The 23,334-nt window shown below is 40.4% G+C and overlaps 1 protein-coding gene across 7 annotated transcripts in view; it reads left to right on the forward strand.

Moving 5' to 3' along the window:
* grip1 (glutamate receptor interacting protein 1) overlaps window positions 1–23,334 on the forward strand; it is a 54,142-nt gene that overhangs the window by 23,899 nt on the left and 6,909 nt on the right. For 2 of the 7 annotated variants that reach the window (XM_040035891.1, XM_040035893.1), the window contains exons 2-24: window positions 4,373–4,453; window positions 5,772–5,907; window positions 6,708–6,853; window positions 6,943–7,026; window positions 7,098–7,173; window positions 7,263–7,408; window positions 8,457–8,604; window positions 8,961–9,130; window positions 9,402–9,539; window positions 9,625–9,774; window positions 10,026–10,212; window positions 10,530–10,675; window positions 12,225–12,305; window positions 12,753–12,822; window positions 13,648–13,793; window positions 15,040–15,184; window positions 16,029–16,168; window positions 17,391–17,594; window positions 17,674–17,827; window positions 18,743–18,854; window positions 22,709–22,819; window positions 22,912–23,028; window positions 23,118–23,264. In XM_040035891.1, the coding sequence (XP_039891825.1) occupies window positions 4,373–4,453; window positions 5,772–5,907; window positions 6,708–6,853; window positions 6,943–7,026; window positions 7,098–7,173; window positions 7,263–7,408; window positions 8,457–8,604; window positions 8,961–9,130; window positions 9,402–9,539; window positions 9,625–9,774; window positions 10,026–10,212; window positions 10,530–10,675; window positions 12,225–12,305; window positions 12,753–12,822; window positions 13,648–13,793; window positions 15,040–15,184; window positions 16,029–16,168; window positions 17,391–17,594; window positions 17,674–17,827; window positions 18,743–18,854; window positions 22,709–22,819; window positions 22,912–23,028; window positions 23,118–23,264 (3,035 nt within the window). Of the gene's footprint in view, window positions 1–4,372; window positions 4,454–5,771; window positions 5,908–6,707; window positions 6,854–6,942; window positions 7,027–7,097; window positions 7,174–7,262; window positions 7,409–8,456; window positions 8,605–8,960; window positions 9,131–9,401; window positions 9,540–9,624; window positions 9,775–10,025; window positions 10,213–10,529; window positions 10,676–12,224; window positions 12,306–12,752; window positions 12,823–13,647; window positions 13,794–15,039; window positions 15,185–16,028; window positions 16,169–17,390; window positions 17,595–17,673; window positions 17,828–18,418; window positions 18,458–18,742; window positions 18,855–21,122; window positions 21,156–22,708; window positions 22,820–22,911; window positions 23,029–23,117; window positions 23,265–23,334 lie in introns of all 7 variants that reach the window. The other 5 variants (XM_040035888.1, XM_040035892.1, XM_040035889.1 and 2 more) reach the window with 5 other exon arrangements.

Here is a 23,334-nt window from a genome sequence, read left to right on the forward strand (position 1 = left end):
TGAAAGTTTGAGTGTTTGGAGAAATCTTTGAATGTGTTGTGAGGAGCGTTATAAATATAATTAAAAATTGAGCTCCAGCTCTCAGTGGATTTTAATTATACAAGTGAAAACACAGTTCAGCTTGTGGCTGTAAAACCTTAGATGTTAGCTTTGGGAGGTTTTGTAAATGAATGTAAGTGGAAGAGGTTTATTTTAAAAACCCATGAGCTTGGCTGAACATCCATGTTTTTCAGGTTTTTAAATATCAAAGTAGAGAGCCAACATGTGAATTATCTGAATAAATAAACATCTGCTCAATTGTACAGAGAATTACAGCAGCGATTAAATTTGTTGGTGCGTAAAAGTTAAATAATTAGTAAAAATGCCATTAAAACATTTTGGTTCATTTAGCGGTGCCAGCTCATTTGCACATTAAAAGATGTTTAAAAACGTAAAATATAAAACACTTTGCACAGTCAGTACTGACAATTAACCCAAACATGTGCATAAACCTTTAATTAAAAGTAAAACAATGTCTGTGCTCGGGAGGTAGGAAGTTTAAAAACTTGTACAAAAATAAATACATAATGATTTATGCTTAGGAAATTTAACAGTTAATCTCAGCAAAAGGTTTCCTACTAATTTGATAATTGTTTCCTCTTTAGAGATGTGTCGATAAATGTTTTATCTTCTAAAAATGATTAACAAAAAATAATAAAAGTCAAGACTAACAGATTATGCAAGAGAATAGTCTGAATTGTATTAATAAACAATATGTAAATCTAGTAAAAGGTATTATATACATAAACCTCATATACTCTCATATACTCTTATTGTTGATATTTTTATATATGAATATTTACCATTGCTAATGCATCGTCACTTATTGTTTTATTTATTTAGTTTTGTAACTCAAATTTTTAGAAATCTTTTCATTTCCATCAAAGTATCTAAAACACATTGAACATATTTACAGTCTGGGTAATTGGAGAAAAAAAATATTTAAAATATTATTTTAAAAATAATAAATTAAATGATAATAGATAAATACAATTTTTAAGTACTAGTGTTTGGACAGTGGTTCCAAAAACTTAGTGGAGGCAGAAAATGGAAAAGAGCACCTGCCTTTATATTCTGTCTGTTTCATATTTCATGTCAGACCACACTTCCTTAGTCTTTGCCACCAGTGATTCAAAGGATGTATTTATAGAAAACTGATGCTGATTGAGCTTCCTGAGACAGATTTAAAAAGGATGATAATACGTTTTCTTTATTACTTACGATAACTGCTGTGCTTTTCATGCAGCTCCTTAGCTGTAAATATCTCCATGATTCACTTTCTGCTAAACCCCTTGAATGGACTTAAACACATTTGCTTTATATAGATCTCCCAGTTTTCTAATACAATACATTTCTCACCCGTAGGTGGCATTTATTTTTAACATTTTCTTTTTTTTATTGTTGATTTTTCAGTTTTATTGCTGTCATTTTAGTTACCTTTAATATTGTTACTTACCTAAGTAGCATGATGTACAGTTTTGTTTTGCTGTTTACTGCACATCCTAGCTGTTTATGATTTTTATTACATATAATAATCATAGATATATAAAAATAAATAAATTTTGCAGACGTTTGTGTATAAAACATGTATATTTAATTGCGTTTTTCTTAGTTTTCTTGCATTTATTATTGTTACTCTTGAGCCCTTTCATTTATAAATTTTTACTGTTACCTGTCTTGCCTGTAGGTGGCGTTGTGTGTAATTTGCATTTCTATTGCAGCTGCTTAGTGATTCCTTATTGTCTGTTAGTGCTGAGGGCATTTTTGCAGACACATTTGACTGGTTGCATTTGTCTTGCCTGTAAGATGTGTTTATTATTATCAATATTGTTGTTGTTGCTATCATGGAGTCTTTTTTTTTTTTTTATATGTACCATTTCACAGCTACTCGTATTTTTCTTCCCTGATTGGACTCAAATGCTGGTTTCAGATGCTTGACATTTAAAGATGATGCGTGACCTCGTTTAAAGAACTGCAGCTCAGTAATAGGAGCTAAGATTGTGTGCATGTGTGTCACAGGAGATACCGCAGCGTGTAGAATGTAGTATTATCCAGTATATGTGTGTATATGTAGATTGCACTGTAGATGGAGACAGAAAAAATGAGCTGCTGCTGCTGCTGTCCTACATCTGGAGGAGGAGGAGGCTTAGCTTTCATCTTCAGTTTGTTATGGTGTGTGTGTGTGTGTGTGTGTGTGTGCATGTGTTACTCATGTTGTGGGGACCTAATTCTGTTTGCATGCTCATTTTGTGGGGACTCGACTTTCTTTTTGGGAACAAAAGGAAGTTCCCGAGTGAGATTTTACCATAAAGACTTGGTATGAGGTTTGGGGTTCACGGTAGGTTATATTCAGGAGGTGAATGTAACGTAATGGCCTCGCTGTGTTTCTGAGCTCAGCTGCTGGAACCAAACAGAATAGATCCGGAGCAGATTAGAATAAATTAGAATGACATAAAATAGAGCCAAACGCAGAACTAAAATAGAACAACACCACACACAAGAGGAATAAAAAGGAGACAAAACTGAAGATTAGCATTTAATTAATAATAGAAGTATTCACTTCACAGGCAATATGAGTATCTTCCCGAGTTTTCCCCTCTTTCGGGTGGAGCGTCAGATTTAATAAGAGGGTTTGATCAAATGCTGTTCAAGCCTGTACCTGGTGTCAGGTGCAGTAGATGATAGGAGAGTCTCACCTGTTGTAAACTGGGAATAAACAGTCAAACCACTCCATCCAGATATATCTACATGACATCATGCTTTTAGCGTGATGACATCACCGGCGGGATCTCCCGGTGGGCTGCTCAGATTGGTGCAGACTTAGCTGGACCACCTCTGCTCTCCACAGGGATTGGTCGCTGTGCTGATGAGGTAACCTCTCTCTGGCTGTGGCTTCTTTATTCATGAGTTGACAGACTGCTCAGCAGCTGTTCAGGCTGAGAGCAAGACACACCAGTGGTCAGGAGAAATCTCCTTCAGAGCTTTGCTGGACGATGATGATGAGTAAAAGAACCTGAAGGCGAGCATACTAACGTGTTCGCTGTTTAGCTCATCCCTGACATGTTTTTCTGTGGTGGAAGCTCTGCACTGTCTGATGATGATGGTGAGTAGAGATGCATTATGGGAGCCTGGTGTGGGGATACTGTCTGAGGTAATCTGTGTCAGAACTCAGCAGGTTTAATTTTAGAGCTTCACAACTAGTTAAAGGAAGCTTGGTTAAGCTTCTAAACATAATGGATAATGAAAAATAGTTAAAGGATGAACAGTTTGACTTTTGAAACCAGTTGGATGAATTGGTGGAGCATTTGAACCTGCTGAAGGAACCAATGAATTTTTATATATTGGAAACGGCCACTGGTTGTATATTTGTATAGTTTAAATTAAATTGTTGGATTAACTTTTGAAATCTCCTGTTGTCTCCAAAACCAGTTGATTGAACTGGAGCTTGCTAAAGGAAGCAGTCAAGGAAAACCAGTTTGCCATTTTAGTCTGGATCCATGTAGAGGACGTAGTAAAGCCTCTTAAACACTTTAGGACCAGGAACTGAACCTTCTCCATTTCAATTAAAGGAACTAGTTGCTTTTTGAATGTAGGGGCAGTGAAAGCATTTAAAAACAGTGATGAGAACTGGTAGAACCTCAGAACCAGTTTGTGGGACAGTTGTGGAATATATCCAGTTAGATGTACCGCCAGGTACACTGTTGATAAACTGGATATAGTTTAGAATCACTTTGAAGAACCAAAACTTTGGAAACGCGTCATGATTTTTTTGTGAGGTATATGTCCAGCTAGAGGTGTTTCTACGGGTTTAAAAACAAGTCAGAAAAACCGGGCTGGTTAGTAGGTTTGAATTGGTAAGGGTCGCTTAGAGGAAAAATCTGAGCTTGGAGACCAGTTGAAGAAATTGGTTTATGTTTATACCCAATTACAGACACTAGTGGAGTCTCCAAACCAATCAAACAGACCATGTTGATGAGATGGTAGAGGTCAGATACCAATATTGAGGAAGGTCTGTAACCATTCTGTCAAAAAATCCCAACTATTTAACCAGTTTTTAGGAAAGGCTTTAAAACTAGTCAAAGGACCCGATTGATCCAGTTAGATCTGGTTAGAAACAAGTTAGAGTAAATGGTTAAGGTCTGCTACCTTCTACAAGAGGAAATGGAGATTTGGACTCAGTGCAAGGTGATGATGGGGGTTTATATGCCATCAGAGCCACTGTGTCCAAACTATTGAAAAGAACCTGCCTTATGAGGCGTTACTTCTAGCTACTGGAACCAGTTAAAGTCTGGATCCAGTCTGTAATATTCTTGCATGTCTCCTTGTGTTCCAGATGAAGGGCCGTACACGAAACACTCCGCCGGGTCGCGACCTCCAGATGGAGCGCTGGCCATCAGGAGGCAGAGTATACCAGGTAACAAACATTTTTATAATCAAAGTGTCTGAATCCACCAGCTGAGCTCATTAACACAGCTGAAAATAGAGCACGCTCAGAAACAGCTGATGTTTCCCATTTTGTGACCTGAAGAAGAAGATGCTTGCAGTCGCAGTTTATCTCCTCCCACCTGGAGCTGGTGTCCTACTTGGGGTGTCTTTGTGCTACAATCAAAAATTCTGTGAGAATAAAAATTGCATCACTGATTTGGAGAGCTGTCAGACTGACGTCAGAGACAGCCTAGGGATGATATCGTAGACGTCAGAACTTCAGTTTTAGGTCTTTCCTCAGCTCTTAGTATAAGTGGGTGCCTTTGCTAGATTAGGAAGACTTTGAGGGACATAAGTGTACTGTGATTGGTCAAATGTATCAGTGCAGCATTGGTAACCGCCCATAAAAATGAAACTAACCAATATTAGCTGATAAGCTTAGCACCCTCTTCTTCAAATATGGTCATTTCTTACTCCAAAAACATCAGAGCTCTAACACTGAAGCTTGAAAACACAGATTGTAGAAACGAGTGGGTGACATCGTAGAGGCTAAATCATCATATACAGTCTGGATTTCCTAGCCCAGATACTCCTGATGTTAAACTCTGAAATAGCGCAGCTTTAACAAAGCTCTGTTCCTTTGAGGGAAACTTTGTGCTGCTTCCTTCAGCGTAAAGCTAACTTTACCCCCCCCGCGCTGCTGACACCAGCGCCACTGCAGGAAACTTGTTCATCTCAGTTTTTTATCAGAGATTTGAGGATTTTCTATTTCCGAGTGTGAGTCAGCTGTGCCGTTTTCGAAAAGTTGAAAAGGGCGCTGCTGCTTTTTTTGTAAAGCCTCTTTGGAGGAGGAAGATGAGTGAGGAGGAGACGATGATGGTCACTGCCAAAGACTGATCGTCTTAATCCTGCCTGTATGAAAGAAGATGAACCTGATTAATATTAAAATACAATATTTAAATAAAATCCTGCTTTCAGTTTCATTACCTTATAACTGGTCACAGCACATCGTAGCAGGTCTGATCTGAAATACCCGCCCTGCTCTCTAGCTCTCTCTCTCTCCCTCTCTCTCTGTTAAATATTTCATCTGTTTGATGAAATATAGATGGATGACAGAACAGAGGATGACTTCATTTCTCCTTTTATCCAGATTATTATTTATTTTTTCCATGCTTAAATAAAGAGAGTAGAAGCTGTGCAGTCAAGAAGAAGAAAAAGCAAATAGGAATAATTTTTACTGGAAGAAGAAAAAAAAATCCTTAATGGCGAGGAAGAGCATTCAGTTCATCCCATGTCCCTTTTTGCAGATGAGTTTCGGGGATGCACGGTGGTGGAGTTGATGAAGAAGGAGGGGACGACGCTCGGGCTGACAGTTTCAGGAGGAATCGACAAAGATGGGAAGCCTCGAGTTTCAAACCTGCGGCAGGGAGGCATCGCGGCCCGGTAATGTCTTCTACATCTGGTCTTTGTGTTTTTAGGACTTGAGCCAAAAAACAAAGAATCGCCATTGAGACTTACTTTGGAGGTATTTTCAGTTGTTTAAAGGGATGAGCAATCAGATATAAGATATTAAAAAGACAAAACGTGTTCTACATCACTTTGTACTTAGTGAAAACCTATAGATTACATGAATATTCCACATAGTGGGCTCCAGGGGTGGCTGTATCCTGTAGCTCAGGTGGTAGAGTGGGTCATCTACTGATCGGAAGGTTGGTGGTTCGATCCCTGGCTTCCCCAGTCTGCATGCCAAATATCCTTGGGCAAGATACTAACTAACTTTTACTTTGAAGGTGAACAGGTGAAGGTTTCTGTTTCTGGTCGGACTTTTTTAAAGTTTTACTAACGCTCAGTGGGTAGTCGATGAGTATTTGCAGCCATCCTGCATATTCCATGCAAACTGAAAGAACCCTTTTTGTGACTGAGTTTACCTAGAGACAGCCAGCAACCTCCAGCAACCCCTCTTTAACCAGCCTGATAATATATATTTTTCTCAGCCGTTACCCTCTAGGCATAGGTGACTGAGCTGCAGCAGGAGCCTGCAATGTACGATCAACTACCAGCTACAAAGCGACAATGAGCAAAAATGACACAGAACACTTTGGGTGACTGATTAATGGATATTGGTGCAGCATTGGCAGTTATTAATGTTTAGCAGCATCCTTTCTGGAACAGCCTCTTCTTAAACAAACTCATTAAGGTTTGATTAAGTAAAATTAAAGCTGATGTTTTGGCTGTTTGCTCAGGAGTGACCAGCTGAACGTGGGCGACTATATCAGGTCTGTCAACGGCATCAACCTGGCCAAGTTCAGACACGATGAGATCATCAGTCTGCTGAAGAACGTGGGTGAACGGGTCGTCTTGGAGGTCGAGTACGAGCTGCCGCCTGTCTGTAAGTTCTGCCAGCAGAAGACGTGTACACTCAGCTGCACTCGGCCGGCTGCAGTGTTGACGTGTTGTTGATGTTCTGGTGTGTTGCAGCGGTGCAGGGGTCAGGGGTCATGTTTAAGAACGTGGAAGTCACGCTTCACAAAGAAGGAAACAGCTTTGGTTTCGTCATCAGAGGTGAGGCGAGTTCTGTTTGTGTGTTTAGAATAAATCAAAATAAACATGGTGATGTGACCGCGTGTTTGCAGGTGGAGCCCATGAAGACAGGAACAAGTCCCGTCCCATCGTCATTACAACCATCCGGCCAGGCGGCCCAGCAGACCGGTACGTGACCTCTGACCTGTCTGTCTGATTTTTGTCCCTTGGGAGCCTTTGTACAGACTAAAAACTGTTTTCTTTCTCTTTTGCTGCAGGGAAGGAACCATCAAGCCAGGTGATCGGTTGTTAAGCATTGATGGGATTCGTCTCCATGGCAGCACACTTTCAGAGGCCATGAGCATCCTGAAGCAGTGTGGACAGGAGGCCACGCTGCTGATTGAGTATGACGTCTCCGTGATGGGTCAGTCATCAGTGTCACCTCCCAGCAGAGCTTAAAGCGTTAATCAGTTAACATCAGAACTGTGCAGGAAAAGGAGAAGGTTGTGGGGATTCAAGCTGAAATCTTGCTTGTACTGGTTTTGACATTTATTGTTATTAAATTTGAAATTACATTTAATGGAAAGTTTGGGTAGAGGTAGGTTGCCAGGGGGCTTACAGATGAGAAACGATGCCAAACAGTGCCAGGACTGCAGCTGAGCTTGAATTTGTGTCCATCCTGATATGTGGATATTAGATACAATTTTGAGATGTTCATTGAATGACAAAAGCAAAAACTTTAAAGAAGTAAGTTTGTGTTCTGCAGAACTCATTAATGTTTCTCTGTAACTAGAAAAATAATAAGAGAGTAGACCATAAGTATGTCCCAGGAAACCAGTCAGTTTAAATGAACTGTATCAATTCTGCCAAGATGATTGGTCAAACATTTAGCCCGAATTATGGCAGAAACATGGTTTTTTTTAGGGGCACTGTGGAGTAGAGAAAATCCAAAATAAATTCAAACTTGTGCAGCTAATTTTATTTATTTATTTATTTATTTTTTATGTAATTAAAGATGTATGCTGCACAATCATTTAACCCTGGAAAAAGAACAGTTACCAATAGATACTGGAACTTCCATAACATTCATGCTCATGATTAAGTGGATATAGACTTTTGATCACAACTGTATTATGTGTATATTCAGTCCTGTTCTTGGTTAACGTTAACATTAGGAAACAGTGCATGAGAAGTATTATTTTGTATTTATTATCTGAAACCCAAAATGTGATTTTTGGTTAAAATAAAAGATCATTTGTACTTTGTACTGTGTAGAGTAAAATGCTAAAAATTTACCAACATGTAAAGAAGAGTATCATCTGAATTATAAAGATTTCAGATGATCAGTTTATTTGGAACTTTTACATAAAATTAAACAGGACCCAGGATGGAACCCTGATGAACACCGTTTGGACTCTGTAAATTACACGATGTAAAAACTGTAAAAACTTTGTCTGTTTTCCCTCCTTCAGACTCTGTTGCCACGGCATCAGGGCCGCTGCTGGTTGAAGTTGCCAAGGCGGCAGGGTCTAGCCTGGGTGTGGCCCTGTCCACCTCCATGTTCTGCAACAAGCAGGTCATCATCATCGACAAGGTCAAACCAGCCAGTATAGCAGACAGGTATCTAACCTCTGACCCTGATGCTGTTTTACTGTTTTAACTGCATTGTTTTATTATTATTATTTATTGATTTCACATATTGAGCATCATTCCAGCTGCTTTCATTTTCCCTAAAGTGGAATTTCAGCTTATTAACTAATATTAACACTGTTTTCTTATCTTATTATTTGATTCTATGTAAATTTGGTTATTTTAACCACCTTGTCATCTTTCAGCTTCATTCAGTCACACTTTAACTTCAGTATTTGTGCAGAAACTGAAATATTTTGTTGCACTTTTAACTGCAGAAATTTAACTTATGAGTTTTGTCCAAGTTCAGGTTTAAATTCTCTGTTTATTTTTGTGTTTTTGTGTAGGTGTGGTGCTCTTCATGCAGGAGATCATATCCTGTCCGTTGATGGGAAGTCGATGGAGTTTTGTTCCCTGGCTGAAGCCACTCAGCTGCTTTCTGCTTCCTGTCAGACCGTCCGCTTGGAGATCCTGCCACAACACCAGACCCGACCAGCCCTGAACGCACCACAGCACGGTATAAACGTACACACATCACATCCGACAAGGCCCTGAATGCACCACAGACCAGTATAGAAACACACACTCAAGAGGCCCTATAAAAGATTATGTGAAGAGAGGAGTAATCTTTTATAAAGCCGTGAAAGACACACACCTGTGTATGCATGACAGTTCCTCATCTGGCTTCCCAGTGAGGTATCTCGATGCTGTGATCCAAGCACCTGCCTGACCTTTGACCTTTCCTCTTGTCTTAACCTAAACACCCTCCTCTGTGTGTGTCTGTGCAGTCAAGGTGCAGCGTAGTCCCCGCCCCCTCCCCTGGGAGACCGGAGGCTCTGCCCCTATCCTCCCCCCCTACCACTACAACACGTACCACCCTGACCAATCAGGCGCCAGATCGCACAACCGCCATACAAACAATCCTCGTACGTGCACCTCTCTCACTCTCTCTCATGTTTTCTGTTGAGAGAGAGAGAGACCTTTCCTCATCAGCCCTCTCTCTTTCTGCAGCGCTCAGCCACTCCTTCTCTCCAGGCTCCATGTCGGCCTATAGCCTCTCCTCCCTCAACATGAGCACCCTGCCCAGGAACATGTATCCCACAAGTCCACGGGGCACACTGATGAGGAGGAAGGGCAAGAAAAAGGACTTTAAGAGCTCCTGTGAGTCTGTCTCCAAATCCAACAAATCTTATTATTTTATTTGCTGGTTTTAGACATGAATTCATAACATGACCAATAATGACCAACAAAATGTAAAAAAACATTACAACCCCTTAAACCATGACATTTTAATATGAGCTTGCACCCTCTAACAGCGTATGTATGACAGAAAACAAGGACAGGACTGAGGTGCTGTCACAGGACGGGAGGAAAATGAGACTAAAAAATAGAATAATCTTTGTTTCTGTCAGTGTCCCTTGCGTCCAGCACTGTGGGTCTGGCCGGTCAGGTAGTCCACACGGAAACCACCGAGGTGATGCTGCTTGGCGACGGCATCATGGGGTTTGGCCTGCAACTGCAGGGAGGAGTGTTTGCCACGGAAACGCTGTCATCCCCGCCACTCATTGCCTACATCGACCCCGACAGCCCCGCTGAGAGGTAAACACACTGACACAGCTATGATGGCTTTAAAAAAATTTAGAGAAAAAATTATTTTGCCCTTTCTTCTCAGATTTGAACTTTTTCCCCCCCAATTTTCAGTTGGTTTTTTTTTGTGAAATTTGGAAATATTTAATATTTTGTCTTTATTGATAATCATGGCAACATATATATAATTTTTATTTTCTATATCGCAGCTTTGCATTTTATGTTTGCAGCACCAGTTCAAAATGCCATTACCTCATGGCCTTCTGTACAGACTCTACAGTATTGTAAGAAGAGCTCCAGTGATCAGATATTTGTGTATATATGTGTAGGTGTGGCATCCTGCAGATCGGTGACAGGATCTTATCCATAAACGGCGTTCCAACCGAAGATTCGACCCTTGAAGAAACCAATCAGCTGCTCAGAGACTCGTCCATCACTGCTCAGCTCACACTGGAAATTGAGTTCGATGTAGCTGGTAAAAAATAAATAAAAATCATTTTATCAGAATTGTGTTTTCATGCTTCTGATCAGCACTGAAAACTGTGCTTGTTGATGAATGTCTGTCTGCTGGGCAAAGACATCTGTTTTCTGTGTCGTCGTGTTTTGGCTGACTGACTGCCAGTCTGTGTTTGGTTCTGCTTCTCTGTAATTTGTCAGACTCTTTGTGGATGTAACGTACTCCAGCTGGTGTAAATAACCACCTACGCCTGAGTTTAATAGAACGACACAACAAGCTGTCAGTAGTGACTCACAGGCATATTGTATGATTTGTAGCTGCAGGACGGTTAACTGCATGAGATGTCATTTACAGGACAGTCAGAGTCACTATTTAACCAAAAGAAGAATATAGACCGTGGACGTTATTTCCCAGAGAAACATAAGGCTGAGAAAATTTTCCTCACTTCCTGAAAGCATCATAACTGAAGTCAGTCCAAGGGGACATCTTCCGAAACCTGCAAGGAGCCAAATACTACAATCATTTATTTTACAAATCTCTATAATGTCATCATCTATGCTGATTGATTTTATGGAAAGTGAGTAATAGATAATCTTTACACAGGATAATTCAACAAGAACAGATCAATTTAGCTTTTTTTAATAATTAGAAGATCATCTGGATTTTCAGTTTTAACATGAGTTCTTAACAGTGCTTTGGATATTCAGAATAAAGGGACCAAGCAGTGGGTGTATGTTTATGAACATGCTCATAGCCAGTTATAAACAAAGGCTTATGTAAAAGATTAACTCCCAATTTATTTTGTGATGTCCAGTCTACTGTACCGAACGGTAGCGAAGAAGCGATATAGCTGTGCGTCATCTAATAATGGTGAAGTTAAATGTTACATCACCTACTGTCAGCATCTACGGCCAGTGTGAATCTGTAGCAGTCTTTTTTTGTCTCTATCAGTCAGTGTTGATATTAACAATTAATAATCTCAATACTTCACTTAATAAATTAATAAAATGTACAAATGGACAGCACAAAAGACTTCCTGAACATTCTTAACATAATAGCTACAAAACAGACCGATGTCATCACAAATGGTGCATTAAAGATTTTTGACTTGCAGGAAAGGTTTTTATGTAGGATCACCTCTAAGTTTTGAACTTTGATCTTCTATAAACATTTGAGAGCATGATGTGTCCTCTAAGTTATGTAGAATCAGGTTTAATACATGGACAGCTAACATGTACGTCGTACCTATGAACTCACTTTGTGATTAATCATTGACTGTTATTGAAATAGTTTTCCACATGTCTGCTGATGTCTCTGAGCAAAAAATATTTCTATTTCTTCCTGTATTTATAACCGTTACACAAAGTGTGAGTAAGATTGAAACACTGGTTCTCATCAAGCCAGGCAGGACTGTATACAGAGCGTATGATTAAAGCCTCGAACAGAAGCTTAACCACCTGATTCTGACTGAGAAGATGTTGAGCAGAAAGCCTTTATTCCTCTTCTGATGTATTTCACAGTAAATTAAACATTTCTACTGCTGAAATGTCTCCATCTTTCTGCACAGAGTCAGTCATCCCCAGTTCAGGGACGTTCCACGTAAAGCTCCCAAAGAAACCAGGAGTGGAACTGGGAATCACCATCAGCTGTAAGTAAAGAGAAACAACTACGCAAACACGTACGCTAATGTGAGGTCGCTACAGTGGATGGTTTAGATAGACTTTATTAGTAACACAGCTCTGTGTTAATTATTGATTAAGAAAGAGTGCCAATGCCAAAACAAGCAACTAGATTATTATAAAAGTCTTTTTATTGTCAGTGACAGTAGTTTTATTTTTTATTAAATGATTTAATTTGGTGTTTCATCATGTTTACACATCGGGGAAATTAAATTTTCATTCTGAAAGACGGATTTCATCAGACCAGATCCAGCCCGACCTCCTCTTGGGTGTCACTTCAATATTACATTTCCTGCTTTGATTTTACTTTTCCCCTTTAACATTTAATCGTTACTTCTGGTTGTAGTGGTGTAAACAGGTTTAATTATTTACAGTTTTCTGTTTCATCTTCAACTCGTCTCTTTGTGTGTCTGCAGCTCCGTCCAACAGGAAACCAGGTGATCCTTTGATCATCTCGGACATCAAAAAAGGCAGCGTCGCACACAGGTGACACAAACTATGGCTAAACTAACTCTAATCCAGCCTTAAACCTAACTGAGGCTGAACTCTACACACAGTATGTGAGGCTAAAATAAAACCGTGTCAGCTGTGTTAAACCTCAGACTGCCGCCTGTACGTGTTTGGTTAATTAGGCTAACGGTCCAGGCCTGTGCATGTCGTGGTTTGTAGGTCATGTGTTTTGGACTGTGAAGCAGAATATGAGCTAAAGGGCTTCTGCTGGCAGGTAGCATCTGTTTACTCTGCAGGACTTTTAGAAACAGGAAGCAGAGGACTAGTTATAGACCTTCATACGGAAAAGAAAGTGCCGGCGGTTTTACAAGATTTTGGACCAATTTCAGAGGATATCTTCCAGCTTCGATGTCCTTTACAAATAAATAACAATAAATGCATCGAAAATAGGGACAAACATGAATTAAAGAACTTGCATGAGTATCATCAGGATTTACCATTTCAGGACTGAAGTTGCATTTTAGTAAAAAAGAACTGATATTAGGTAAAATGATTGGGATTAATTTTCCCAAAATGTAAACAAATAAAGCCTAAAAAATTGGTTTAAGTTGTACCTCGTGGTTTAAACCCAAAGCAATATCTTAGCTTATCTTACCTATTTCATGTACAAGTTAACATATCTTCATGTAAAATTTGTAAGGTTATATTTCATATGTTGAAGAACTGATATTAATGCAAAATTCCATCCTGTCCATAAAGCAGATGCACTGCAGTCATGATTATGATAATATGACATAATAACGATCTCAGCTGACTTCTTTATTAAACTTGTTCCTCTAATTTACCTGAATGTGTTTTCAGGACGGGGACGTTGGAGCTGGGAGACAAGCTGCTGGCCATTGATAACATCCGTGTGGAGAACTGCTCCATGGAGGAAGCTGTTCAGATCCTCCAGCAGTGTGAGGAGCTCGTCAAACTGAAGATCCGCAAAGATGAAGACAACTCTGGTATCGCTTTTAAGTCTATTCCCAAAAGCAAGAGGCCGAGTGATAAACCAGCTTTCAGGGATGCCCACAGTATCATTAATCCTCCTTAAAAAGAACCTCTAGAGTTGTTCCTTGGTGACCTACTTGCCAACTTTAATAAGCTGTGGGACCTTTCCAAATTCTCCTCAAAAGATCATATTTAAAGAGCTTTAGCAACACCAACAGTCACACCTAAATCCTTTTGAATAAGTGAAAAGACAGTGGTACTTAAAAGCATGTAGGAGCCAAACTGGTGCTCATAAAATCTTCACTAATCTTCTGACAATCCTGAGATCTTTAGCATCTTTATGACAGTTTTATTGTACTTTAGAGAGTCCTGATGGGGTCCTAAACTCTCTAGATCAATAGCTGATTTGAAATCATTTGTCTTGTATCATTTTAAGTTAAACTTAAAACCTCTTTAAACATGAAATCTAATCGTAACTTGATCACAACCTGACTGTCAGGAGTCTTCGAGGACTAGAAACTAATCCATTATTCTTGAAATCTTCTTCCAAAAACTGAATGTTCTCAAAAACATTTAGGATCTTGTTGGTGATCTTCAGGATGGCCAAATTCTTTCAAACCTTATCAGTGACTCTAAGGGACCAGCACAATCTTAAGTATCTTCAACACCAACTAGAACATCCCTGAATCCTTCAGGACCCCATTCATATTTTCTAAATCTACTCGATCATCCATAAGGACGAACAGAAATTTACTAAGGTACTACTAGAACTACTACTACTAGATGTAGAGCCGGATCGTCAACCGTCCTAAAGGACGACTGGAAAGCAAACAGTTTGCTTGAAATCTGCCATCAACTTCTCAAGGACTCTCAAGTGTCTTACCAGGGTGGCTCTTCTTTTCAAAACTAACTCAAACATTGCTGAATAATTTGACCTTGATGAGGATTTCACTAAACTTATGGCAGACCCTGGACCTTGATAACCTTTAGAACATTTTAATGGCGATATAGATCCCAGTCAAGGTTTTCTAAATGTCCTCAGCCGCTCTTAAGGGTACACAGGGCCCTTAAGTCCCTGAAAACCTACTCAAGGTTTAAAGGAGGTGTCTAATGCTACTTTCAGGACAAACATTGCACTTCTGGCTTAGTTTTAGCGTGTTTTAGTCTGTGTCACCACATCATCCCTTCCCATGCCATCTTCTCCTGATCATCTGTTCACCACTGACCTTATGTGGAATCGATCTTTATTGAATGTTTCAGATGAACAGGAGGTGTCTGGCAGCATCATTTACACAGTGGAGCTTCAACGCTATGGTGGTCCGCTGGGAATCACCATCTCAGGCACCGAGGAGCCCTTCGACCCCATCATCATCTCCTCTCTGAGCAAGGGGGGGCTGGCAGAGAGGTGCACGCACATGAACTCTAATTACATTACATAAAAAATAAATTACAGGTCACACCTGTAGAAAACATGTCAAGTTTGTGGATTATTTAATCACTTAATCAGCACATCTAGTTTTCTGTTCTTTTCAGCTATTTGGAGGATCGCATTTATTCACTATAAAGTGCCATAAATAGATGTTTATTATTATTATTATTATTATTATCATTAGTGCAGGCTCTATTGTCTTTAGTAGTTCCCTGCTGGTGTTATGTATGATTCTGGATTAGTATTAAATACATTCTGTGCTTAATACGGCATTTTATTTACAGAAACTCAGACACTAAGAAGCTTAGAACCAGGGTTGTTTGTGTAAACGCCATCTTTATGTCAAAGGTAGTAAACAGAGGAAATGCTAAAGCTGGCTGCCTAAATCTGAGGGATTATGTTTAATGATGTATAAAATAGGAAATACAGTATCAGCGCAGGCCATCTAAATGGTCTCACTATAAAAAATTAAGGAAATTTTAAATAAGAAAAGATTTTTCATCTTTCTAAAAATAACATCAGTGACTGGAGGAATGAAATATGGAGTGAAACCGTGACAGACATGATAAGCTTAGGATGCCAGATGAAGTGGAGAGTGTCGCCCTCTGCTGTTTAAAAATAATTATTTTCCTCATCATCAATTGGGTTTTCACCTCTTTCCTACAGAAATGATTCTCATTTCTATTTTGTGTATAAGTATATTTGTGTTTCCCTGAGACTGTTAACTCAGTTCCAGTCTTCTTTAAAGTCTTGTCAAGTATGATTTTTGAGTTGCTGAACCCTGAGTGTATATTTCTCTGTGTTTTGGTGTTGTTTACAGGACTGGTGCGATCCATGTAGGCGACCGTATTCTTGCGATCAACAGCAGCAGCCTGAAGGGGAAACCTCTGAGTGAAGCCATCAGTCTGCTGCAGCAGGCGGGTGAGACGGTCACGTTGAAGATCAAGAAGCAGGGAGAACGTACGTAGATGCTTTTTTCACACCATAAACACCTTTCATAATCACAAGCATCAACAGCAAATGCAAAACACAAGGAAATGAGATTCACATCAAGAGCCAGGCTTGTGTAGTGTGTCTCATACAGCTTACTTAACCAGTAACAATCACTCAGTAGCCTTTATAAACTATTAATAAAGCAGAATAATTCACAACCACCTGTTTCACCAGCTTTGGACATTTAATTGTAACAAATATGTCCTGATATAAGAGCAAAATAATAACTTATAAGTTTTGTTCTTGCACACAAGCAGCCCACAGACTGTTTTCTAGTCCTGATCTTACAGCAGCTGTGTGGGAGTTTTCATTTTAAACAGAAAGAAAAGTAAAAGCTTTTTGATCGTGTAGTTACCTGTACCAAACTGCCAAGCCTTCTGCTGTGAAACCGGCTGCACATGAAAAGGAAACCTCCTTTTACAGCTCCATGGCTTTAAGATGGCCTCAGAGAGACACATTGTGCAGTGGCTGAATGCATCGTTCCACTTCAGCGACTTTCTGAAGCCTCTGTTCCCCCTCTGTGACTCAAATGATTCAAACATCAAAATATCAGCACCAGTTAGGATCTTTGAAAAAAGAAACTGACAACCCAGTCTCCCTCCTCGGCATCAGCTTTCCTTTTTATTGCTTTGTGTTTTATCCAGCTTGAAGTTGTGGCGGTGGTGTGGATGTTAAATCGAACAGTCAGACTTTAAGCTTTAATTCAGGCTGTTTGACAAAGTTAAACATTAACTGTTCAAGAATTAGAACCATTTTTATAAACAGTCCTCCACAGAGCACATGTTGAATATAATTTACCGTAATTTAAAGATTTCATTAGGGAAGTTTTATAACCTGCACTTTTATGCCATCGCTGCTGTTAACACCTCATGGAGAGGTTTGAATGATGGTCGTTATTTGTACAGGTCATTAAGTGGCTCCATAGTTTGGTGGTGCAAACGAGCACCCAACAAGCGAAAAGTCCCCTTTTCAGTCCCTTCTGTTGTCTGGAAGGGAATAAAGCTCCCGAATCAAAGATGCAGAGCTACCCATAACACTGTGGCGACCCCTTGTGGTAGGGGAAGAGTTGAACGTACAGCTCATTAAAGGGACGGGACACGGTGTCACTTCCAGTGGAGTAACAGATTTACACATTTATATTCACGAACGCACATTTGCGGTTTGACAAACGTACTCCGTCTGTCTGCAGTGTCAAGCCCAAAGTCTTGCGTGATTGGTTCGGGTCTGGGGCCAGGAGTGGGGCCTAACCTGGAGAACCAGGATGGGGAGGAGGAGCCTGTTGTCATGGTTGCACCTCCGACAAGCCAGAGAGCGTTCAGCACACTGCCGTCCGTGGACAGCGCTGTGGAGTCCTGGGATGGATCCAACATGGACAGCAGCTTCACCACCCCAGGTAGGGACCGACCTCTGACCTCTGCTGACCTCATTAATGCCTCAGTAATGAAACACTTCTCCTTTGCTGGTGTGTGTAGCTCCTACTTTTCAGTCGTCACTGTACAGTTTCCACGAGTGGCGCAGCGCCAAGACAAGCAACAGCCAATCATCATCTTCCACTCGCCAGAGAGCCAATCCACTGTCGGATCTGGGTCTGAATGACGACGATTGGGACCGCCCACCTCTCGGAGGGTGAGAGACTGAGTGAACGGCACAGTGAAAAACATAAAAGCTTGAGTAAAGAAAACTGTAATAACCTTTGTTATATAACAGACAGTATTCAACTGTTCCAGGTTTAATCAAGCTGTTTTCAGGGCTTAAAGTACTTTGATCAACACAATTATTCAAAACTGTTACAGAGGAGGGAGAAGGATTAATATGCTTTTCATACTAGTTTTGAGCAGCCACTTATGCCACATAGTGATTTCCAAATTTACTCAGAATGCAATTTTTCAAGTTTTCTCCCATGAATTATCAGATACAGATGAAATACTGAGGGTACAGATACTCGATCCTCCTCCTCTACATCACAAACTGGCGCAGTTCACTGAAACTATGACACTGATGCTCAAACTATGTGATAAGATCAGTCTAAACAAACTGAGCTTGCCTAGTATGTGTATACCCTTAAACCCAGAAGCACATCAGAAGAGAGGCCTGAAGATGGATGTGCACGGATACATTTTGCAGCATATCTTTTGTAGCTGTTAGCATTCCTCATCCTGAACAATGGAGTATGTAGCGCTGAGCTAACAGCAATAACAGTAGTGTGTCTTTCTGCAGAGGCTGTAATCTGCCCAGCGGTCTAATCTCTGACAGCAGGTACCACAGTGACCTTTGACCTTTAACCCTTCACACACAGTCTTCTGTGACACCCAGTAACCTCCAGCAGATACCCTCACTTGGTGACCTTTAACCCCCGCCACACCGATATCAATACCTGGTGGATGTGTATGTCATCACTGCCCATGCCCCCTCCTTTTAAAAAAACACTCTCCAGCATGACCACTAGCTTCCTGTGTGTGTGTGTGTGTGTGTGTGTGTGTGTGTGTGTGTGTGTGTGTGCCCATCATGCTGACTGGTTGACCTGTTACCTTTCCCTCTCAGGTTTAATGTGGGACATGATGGGACAGAACCAGACCAGGAGGAGAACTTCTGGTCTCAGGCTCTGGAGGACTTGGAGACCTGTGGACAGAGCGGCATCCTCAGAGAGCTGGAGGTGAGGAACGCCACGAAATCTACTATAGTGAGAAGTGTTAGCAGTAGAAGAAGTATTTACAGTAAGAGTTGAGTATTAGCAGGAGTAAGGCTTCTGAAATTTTTATTCAGCAAATGAAGAATTCTCAGATGCTAATGCCTTTCTGCATCGCCCTCTGGTGTATGGATACCAGCACCTACACTGTGAAGTTTGATAGGCCGGCTTTTCTCAAAGAAGATATAGAAAAAATGTTGAAAAGATGATGGATTAAGGCTAATTTTTTAACCTTCTGGAGTTGAGTTTATTTGGTTTTTGATTTTACTTTCAATAAAATCTCACATGTATGTCTTTACAGTTATTTTTCATTTTGACATACTGTATTAACACAATTGACCTAAAATCACACACAAAAAAAAAAATCAGAGTTGCAACAGTTAGACTTTATTAGTGTGAAAACCACAAACATTGAAATGCAAATATAAATTGTAAATTTCAAATTGTACAAATGTGGTAGTTATTTACATTAAATTCCTGTCTACCATAAGACAGGGGGGCACATCACAGGCCTGACACCTTGAAGGTGTAGAAACTCCTCCTGTGGATCACCAGGAGACAGCGTTTACGCTGCAGTCTGCCATTGGTGGATTGTTGGCTGGCATCTGTGACATTCAGTAGTCGTCTCAATGTTATGACACACAAAACAAAACAAAAACTACCCTACACACTAAGAACTAGTGGTGCAACGGATCACGGCTGATCCGTTATCCGAACCAATCCCACTCTACGGTTCGGCATGCACGTGATCCGAAGATTCGAAAAAGTATGTGTATGGTGTGCGTGGTCAGTCTGTCAAGCAATAGTTATGGTCAGCGAAAGCGGTCCAAGTGGAGGAGCAGAGGAGTTTGCGGCATTTAAGCAGCCCTTTGCTGCCCAATCCGACCGGGCTAAAGCTATTACAAAAGCTACTGGGGTGTTTAGCTGCAGACGGGAGGCCGTATTCCGTTGTGCAAAACAAGGGGTTTAAACTATGATGAACGTGCTTGAGCCACGCTATGATATCCCGTTGCGCGTCCACTTCAGTGACAAGATCGTACCCAGGCATGTATGAGCAGGAAAAGTTTAAAGTTATGGCTGAACTGTCGCAGGCATCTTCTGTTGCCCAACTACAAATGGGTCGACCTCCGGGGCAACGGAAAGCTACGTGACCGCTCGTTATATCACAGCGGAGTGGTAGATACAAAGCCCTGTACTGCCCTACATTGCACCTTAATTTGTTTTTATATAATTCCGTGGAATGAGTCTTGAGTTGAATGTTTTTAATAGGCAAAAAATACTTAAATAAGTTAATAAGTAAATGTTAACATTTTTTCTTTTTTTCTTTTTTTGCTGATCCGAAAATTGATCCTATCCGTGACTTAAAACCGTGATCCGATCCAAACCGTGAGATTTTTGATCCGTTGCACCACTACTAAGAACACAGTCCAAACACACTAAGTGTCACAAATCTCTGTGATAGAACTGTCACTGTCCTTAGAAAATCCCATTTTTATAGCTTCTTCCTGCACTAAATATGAGGACAGTTTTGAGGAAGTATGGCATAAAATATTTATCATAACTGCGGTTTTACTTTGCTGATTAACACAATTTAAAAACTGGTTTGTAGGTTGAAGTCCACAATTTCAACACAATTTGAAAAAGACGCTCAACATAAGTGAACTTTTTACAGTCTTCATTAAGCATTTTTTAAAAACAGATAAACTTTTTGTGACCCATACACCACACTGTCACAAGTACTTAACATTTGGACAGCAAGCCAGATCAAGTCTCCCCACTTGGCTTTGGAGAAGTTACAGTATAGACCTTCTGTAATAAACAGTTGTAGCATTCCTGTGCCCAATACACCGCACTGTTACAGGATGACATTGATATTTTGATCTGAACAGCAACACAGGCTGGAAGTCATTAATCTCAGTTGTGATCGTCTGTAACGAGCTCAACTATAATGCTCTTCTTATCCACAGAAACACTTAAAAACCACATCACACATCCACAAGAATGAAGACAAACCAAATATAACTGAAATATTGATCACTTTAATTATTGAACTGGACAAAAACTGTTAACACAAATAATCATGTAGTGATGTGAACACTGATGAGAGGCTTATTGTTCAGCCCTGAGGACTGACAGTCAAAGTTTAGTCATATTTGTCCAATTCATGCTGAAAGAACTACATGTTTATACCTTCTCTGGCACACAGAAGTAAAAAAGAGACTCCTTCTCTTCCAGGAGTCTGGAAAGGAGACACACCTCCTCACTCTGGTATTCCCCATCCTCCCTCCCCTGTACTAACTCCTCCTGTCCTCCTCTTCTTCTGTCTCCTCTAACTGGACCTCCAGCGTTGTCAAACATCTGACATGTTTGCTGGTTTTGAATGTGACTCTAACTGCATTCTAACAGCAGACCATGGTGACGTCATTGTGACATCTTAGTGACATCACCCAGCTTCCAAACACAGTCACATGGCAGAGTCATGTTGTTGCACCAGGCATGGCAGTTTGAGCAAGGCATGCTTGGAGAGCTTGCGCAAGGCCTCATGGGTAGTTTTTTTTTTTTTTTGCCAGTCATGAAGCAGATCTGTCAGTCATGCATGCGTTTGATGAGTTCTTGATTCTGATTGGCTGAAGTGGGCATCGGTTGGGAAGCTTAGCCATAAAAAAAAAAAACGGGTGTGATGTGGAAAATAAGCACAATCATCAAACATTGACAGTCAGAGAGTTGAAATCCTCTGGGTGAGCTCAAAAGTAGAATCTATCTGTAGAGGTCTGTACTACGAAGCAGGATTTATGATTAGCCAGCTAACTTCAGGTTGAATGCTGAGCTTTCAGAGTTCATGTCTTATTAGATTATGTCGGCTATGCTTGAGATAAGAGACCTGCATTAGTCTACTGATCAATCAGTATTGATTCTTAGAAGATCCCTCACACCTTGATGACTAGTATGTAGTTTTTCTTTCCCTGAAAATGACCAGTAAGAAAAATGGAAAACTGCCGTTTTAAAGCAATTTTATTTTCCTATAAGTCTTAAATAGAGTAATATACACTTACCAGACACTTTAACAAGCAGCTGAACATGTATACCTAATAAAGCAATTAGCTAATCACCCAATCATGTAGAAATGACATGGTGCATTTCTACATGTTATCAAGATGACATTAAGAAGTTCCAACTTGGACTTTGAAGAATTAAGACAGTTCTGCAACCAGGTAATAGCAAGGTTTACCGAAAAAAAAGAAAAAAAAATGTGGCTGGTGTGTGTTTATTATAGAGAGATCATCAGCTCCTGATAGGTGTTGTCAAACTTACTGCTAGGTTAGAAAATTCCACAGTTAATAAATATTAAAATGAAATCTAAAAGCACTGGAAAACATAATGACACACTGGGAATATAAAGAGTGTATGCCAAAAAACTCCCCCAAACAGTTTACTGTATAGACCTGAATGGTACCAATAACCACCTTCGTGTGGCTGCTTGCTGATATCAGAGTAAGCAAAGCCAGATTTTCTTGTTATGTTGAACCTGCTTCATATTACAGGCCATTAAACTGTACAAAACAATAGATCCTGTCAGTAAATATGAGTTAAAACAGTCAATGGTGACAACAGTTGAGCCTGCTCAAAAACAGCAGCAGATCCTAGGAATGGAAATTCAGAAACATCAGTAGAGGCACAGTAGATAATAGTGATGTATGATTAGAAAGAGGTCCTTTCCTGCCACCTGGCTTCAAAGGCAGCAATCTTTAATTACCATGTTTGCTATTTATCCGGTTCTGATTGGATGTTTGCGCTTGCTGTTCTCTGATTGACTCTCATAGGCTACCATCATGTCAGGCTCCACCCTCAGTCTAAACCATGATCCCACCCCTCTGCGGAGCACACTGGGACGCCAGGCGAGTTTCCAGGAGCGCAGCAACTCCAGACCACAAGTACATGCCGCTGACCTTTAACCTCTCTCTGTGATATGTGTTATTTTGTGAAATATTGATTTTGAAGACAACTTTCTTGTGATTGTTCTCAGGTGACTCCTCGATCCAACACCTTGCCTTCTGACCCTCAGCGCCGAGCCTTCGCCATGAGGAAGATGAGACAGGAAGTAAATGACATCCTAAACCAGAACCCTGTGGAACTTCACAAGGTAATGTTTGGCCTGTGTTTGCTCTCTTTAGGGAGGTTCACAAACCCTGTGATCCTTATTAACTGACAGGTGTGTTTTTGTACTCATAGCTCACTCTGGAGAAGGCGACAGACCTGGAGGATTTTGGTTTCAGCGTTTCTGATGGATTGCTGGACCGCGGCGTCTATGTTAATAACATCCGACCCGGAGGCCCAGCGGAACGGGGTGGTCTCAAAGCCTATGACCGAATACTACAGGTACAAAAATATACCAGTTTCACTAATCTCTCCACAGCCTTCAACTCTTCATTTCTTGGTTTAAATTAAG

This window comes from Simochromis diagramma, unplaced genomic scaffold (assembly GCF_900408965.1).
Source record: "Simochromis diagramma unplaced genomic scaffold, fSimDia1.1 OVJJ01000816.1, whole genome shotgun sequence".
In the NCBI taxonomy this organism is placed as follows: Eukaryota; Metazoa; Chordata; class Actinopteri; order Cichliformes; family Cichlidae; genus Simochromis; species Simochromis diagramma.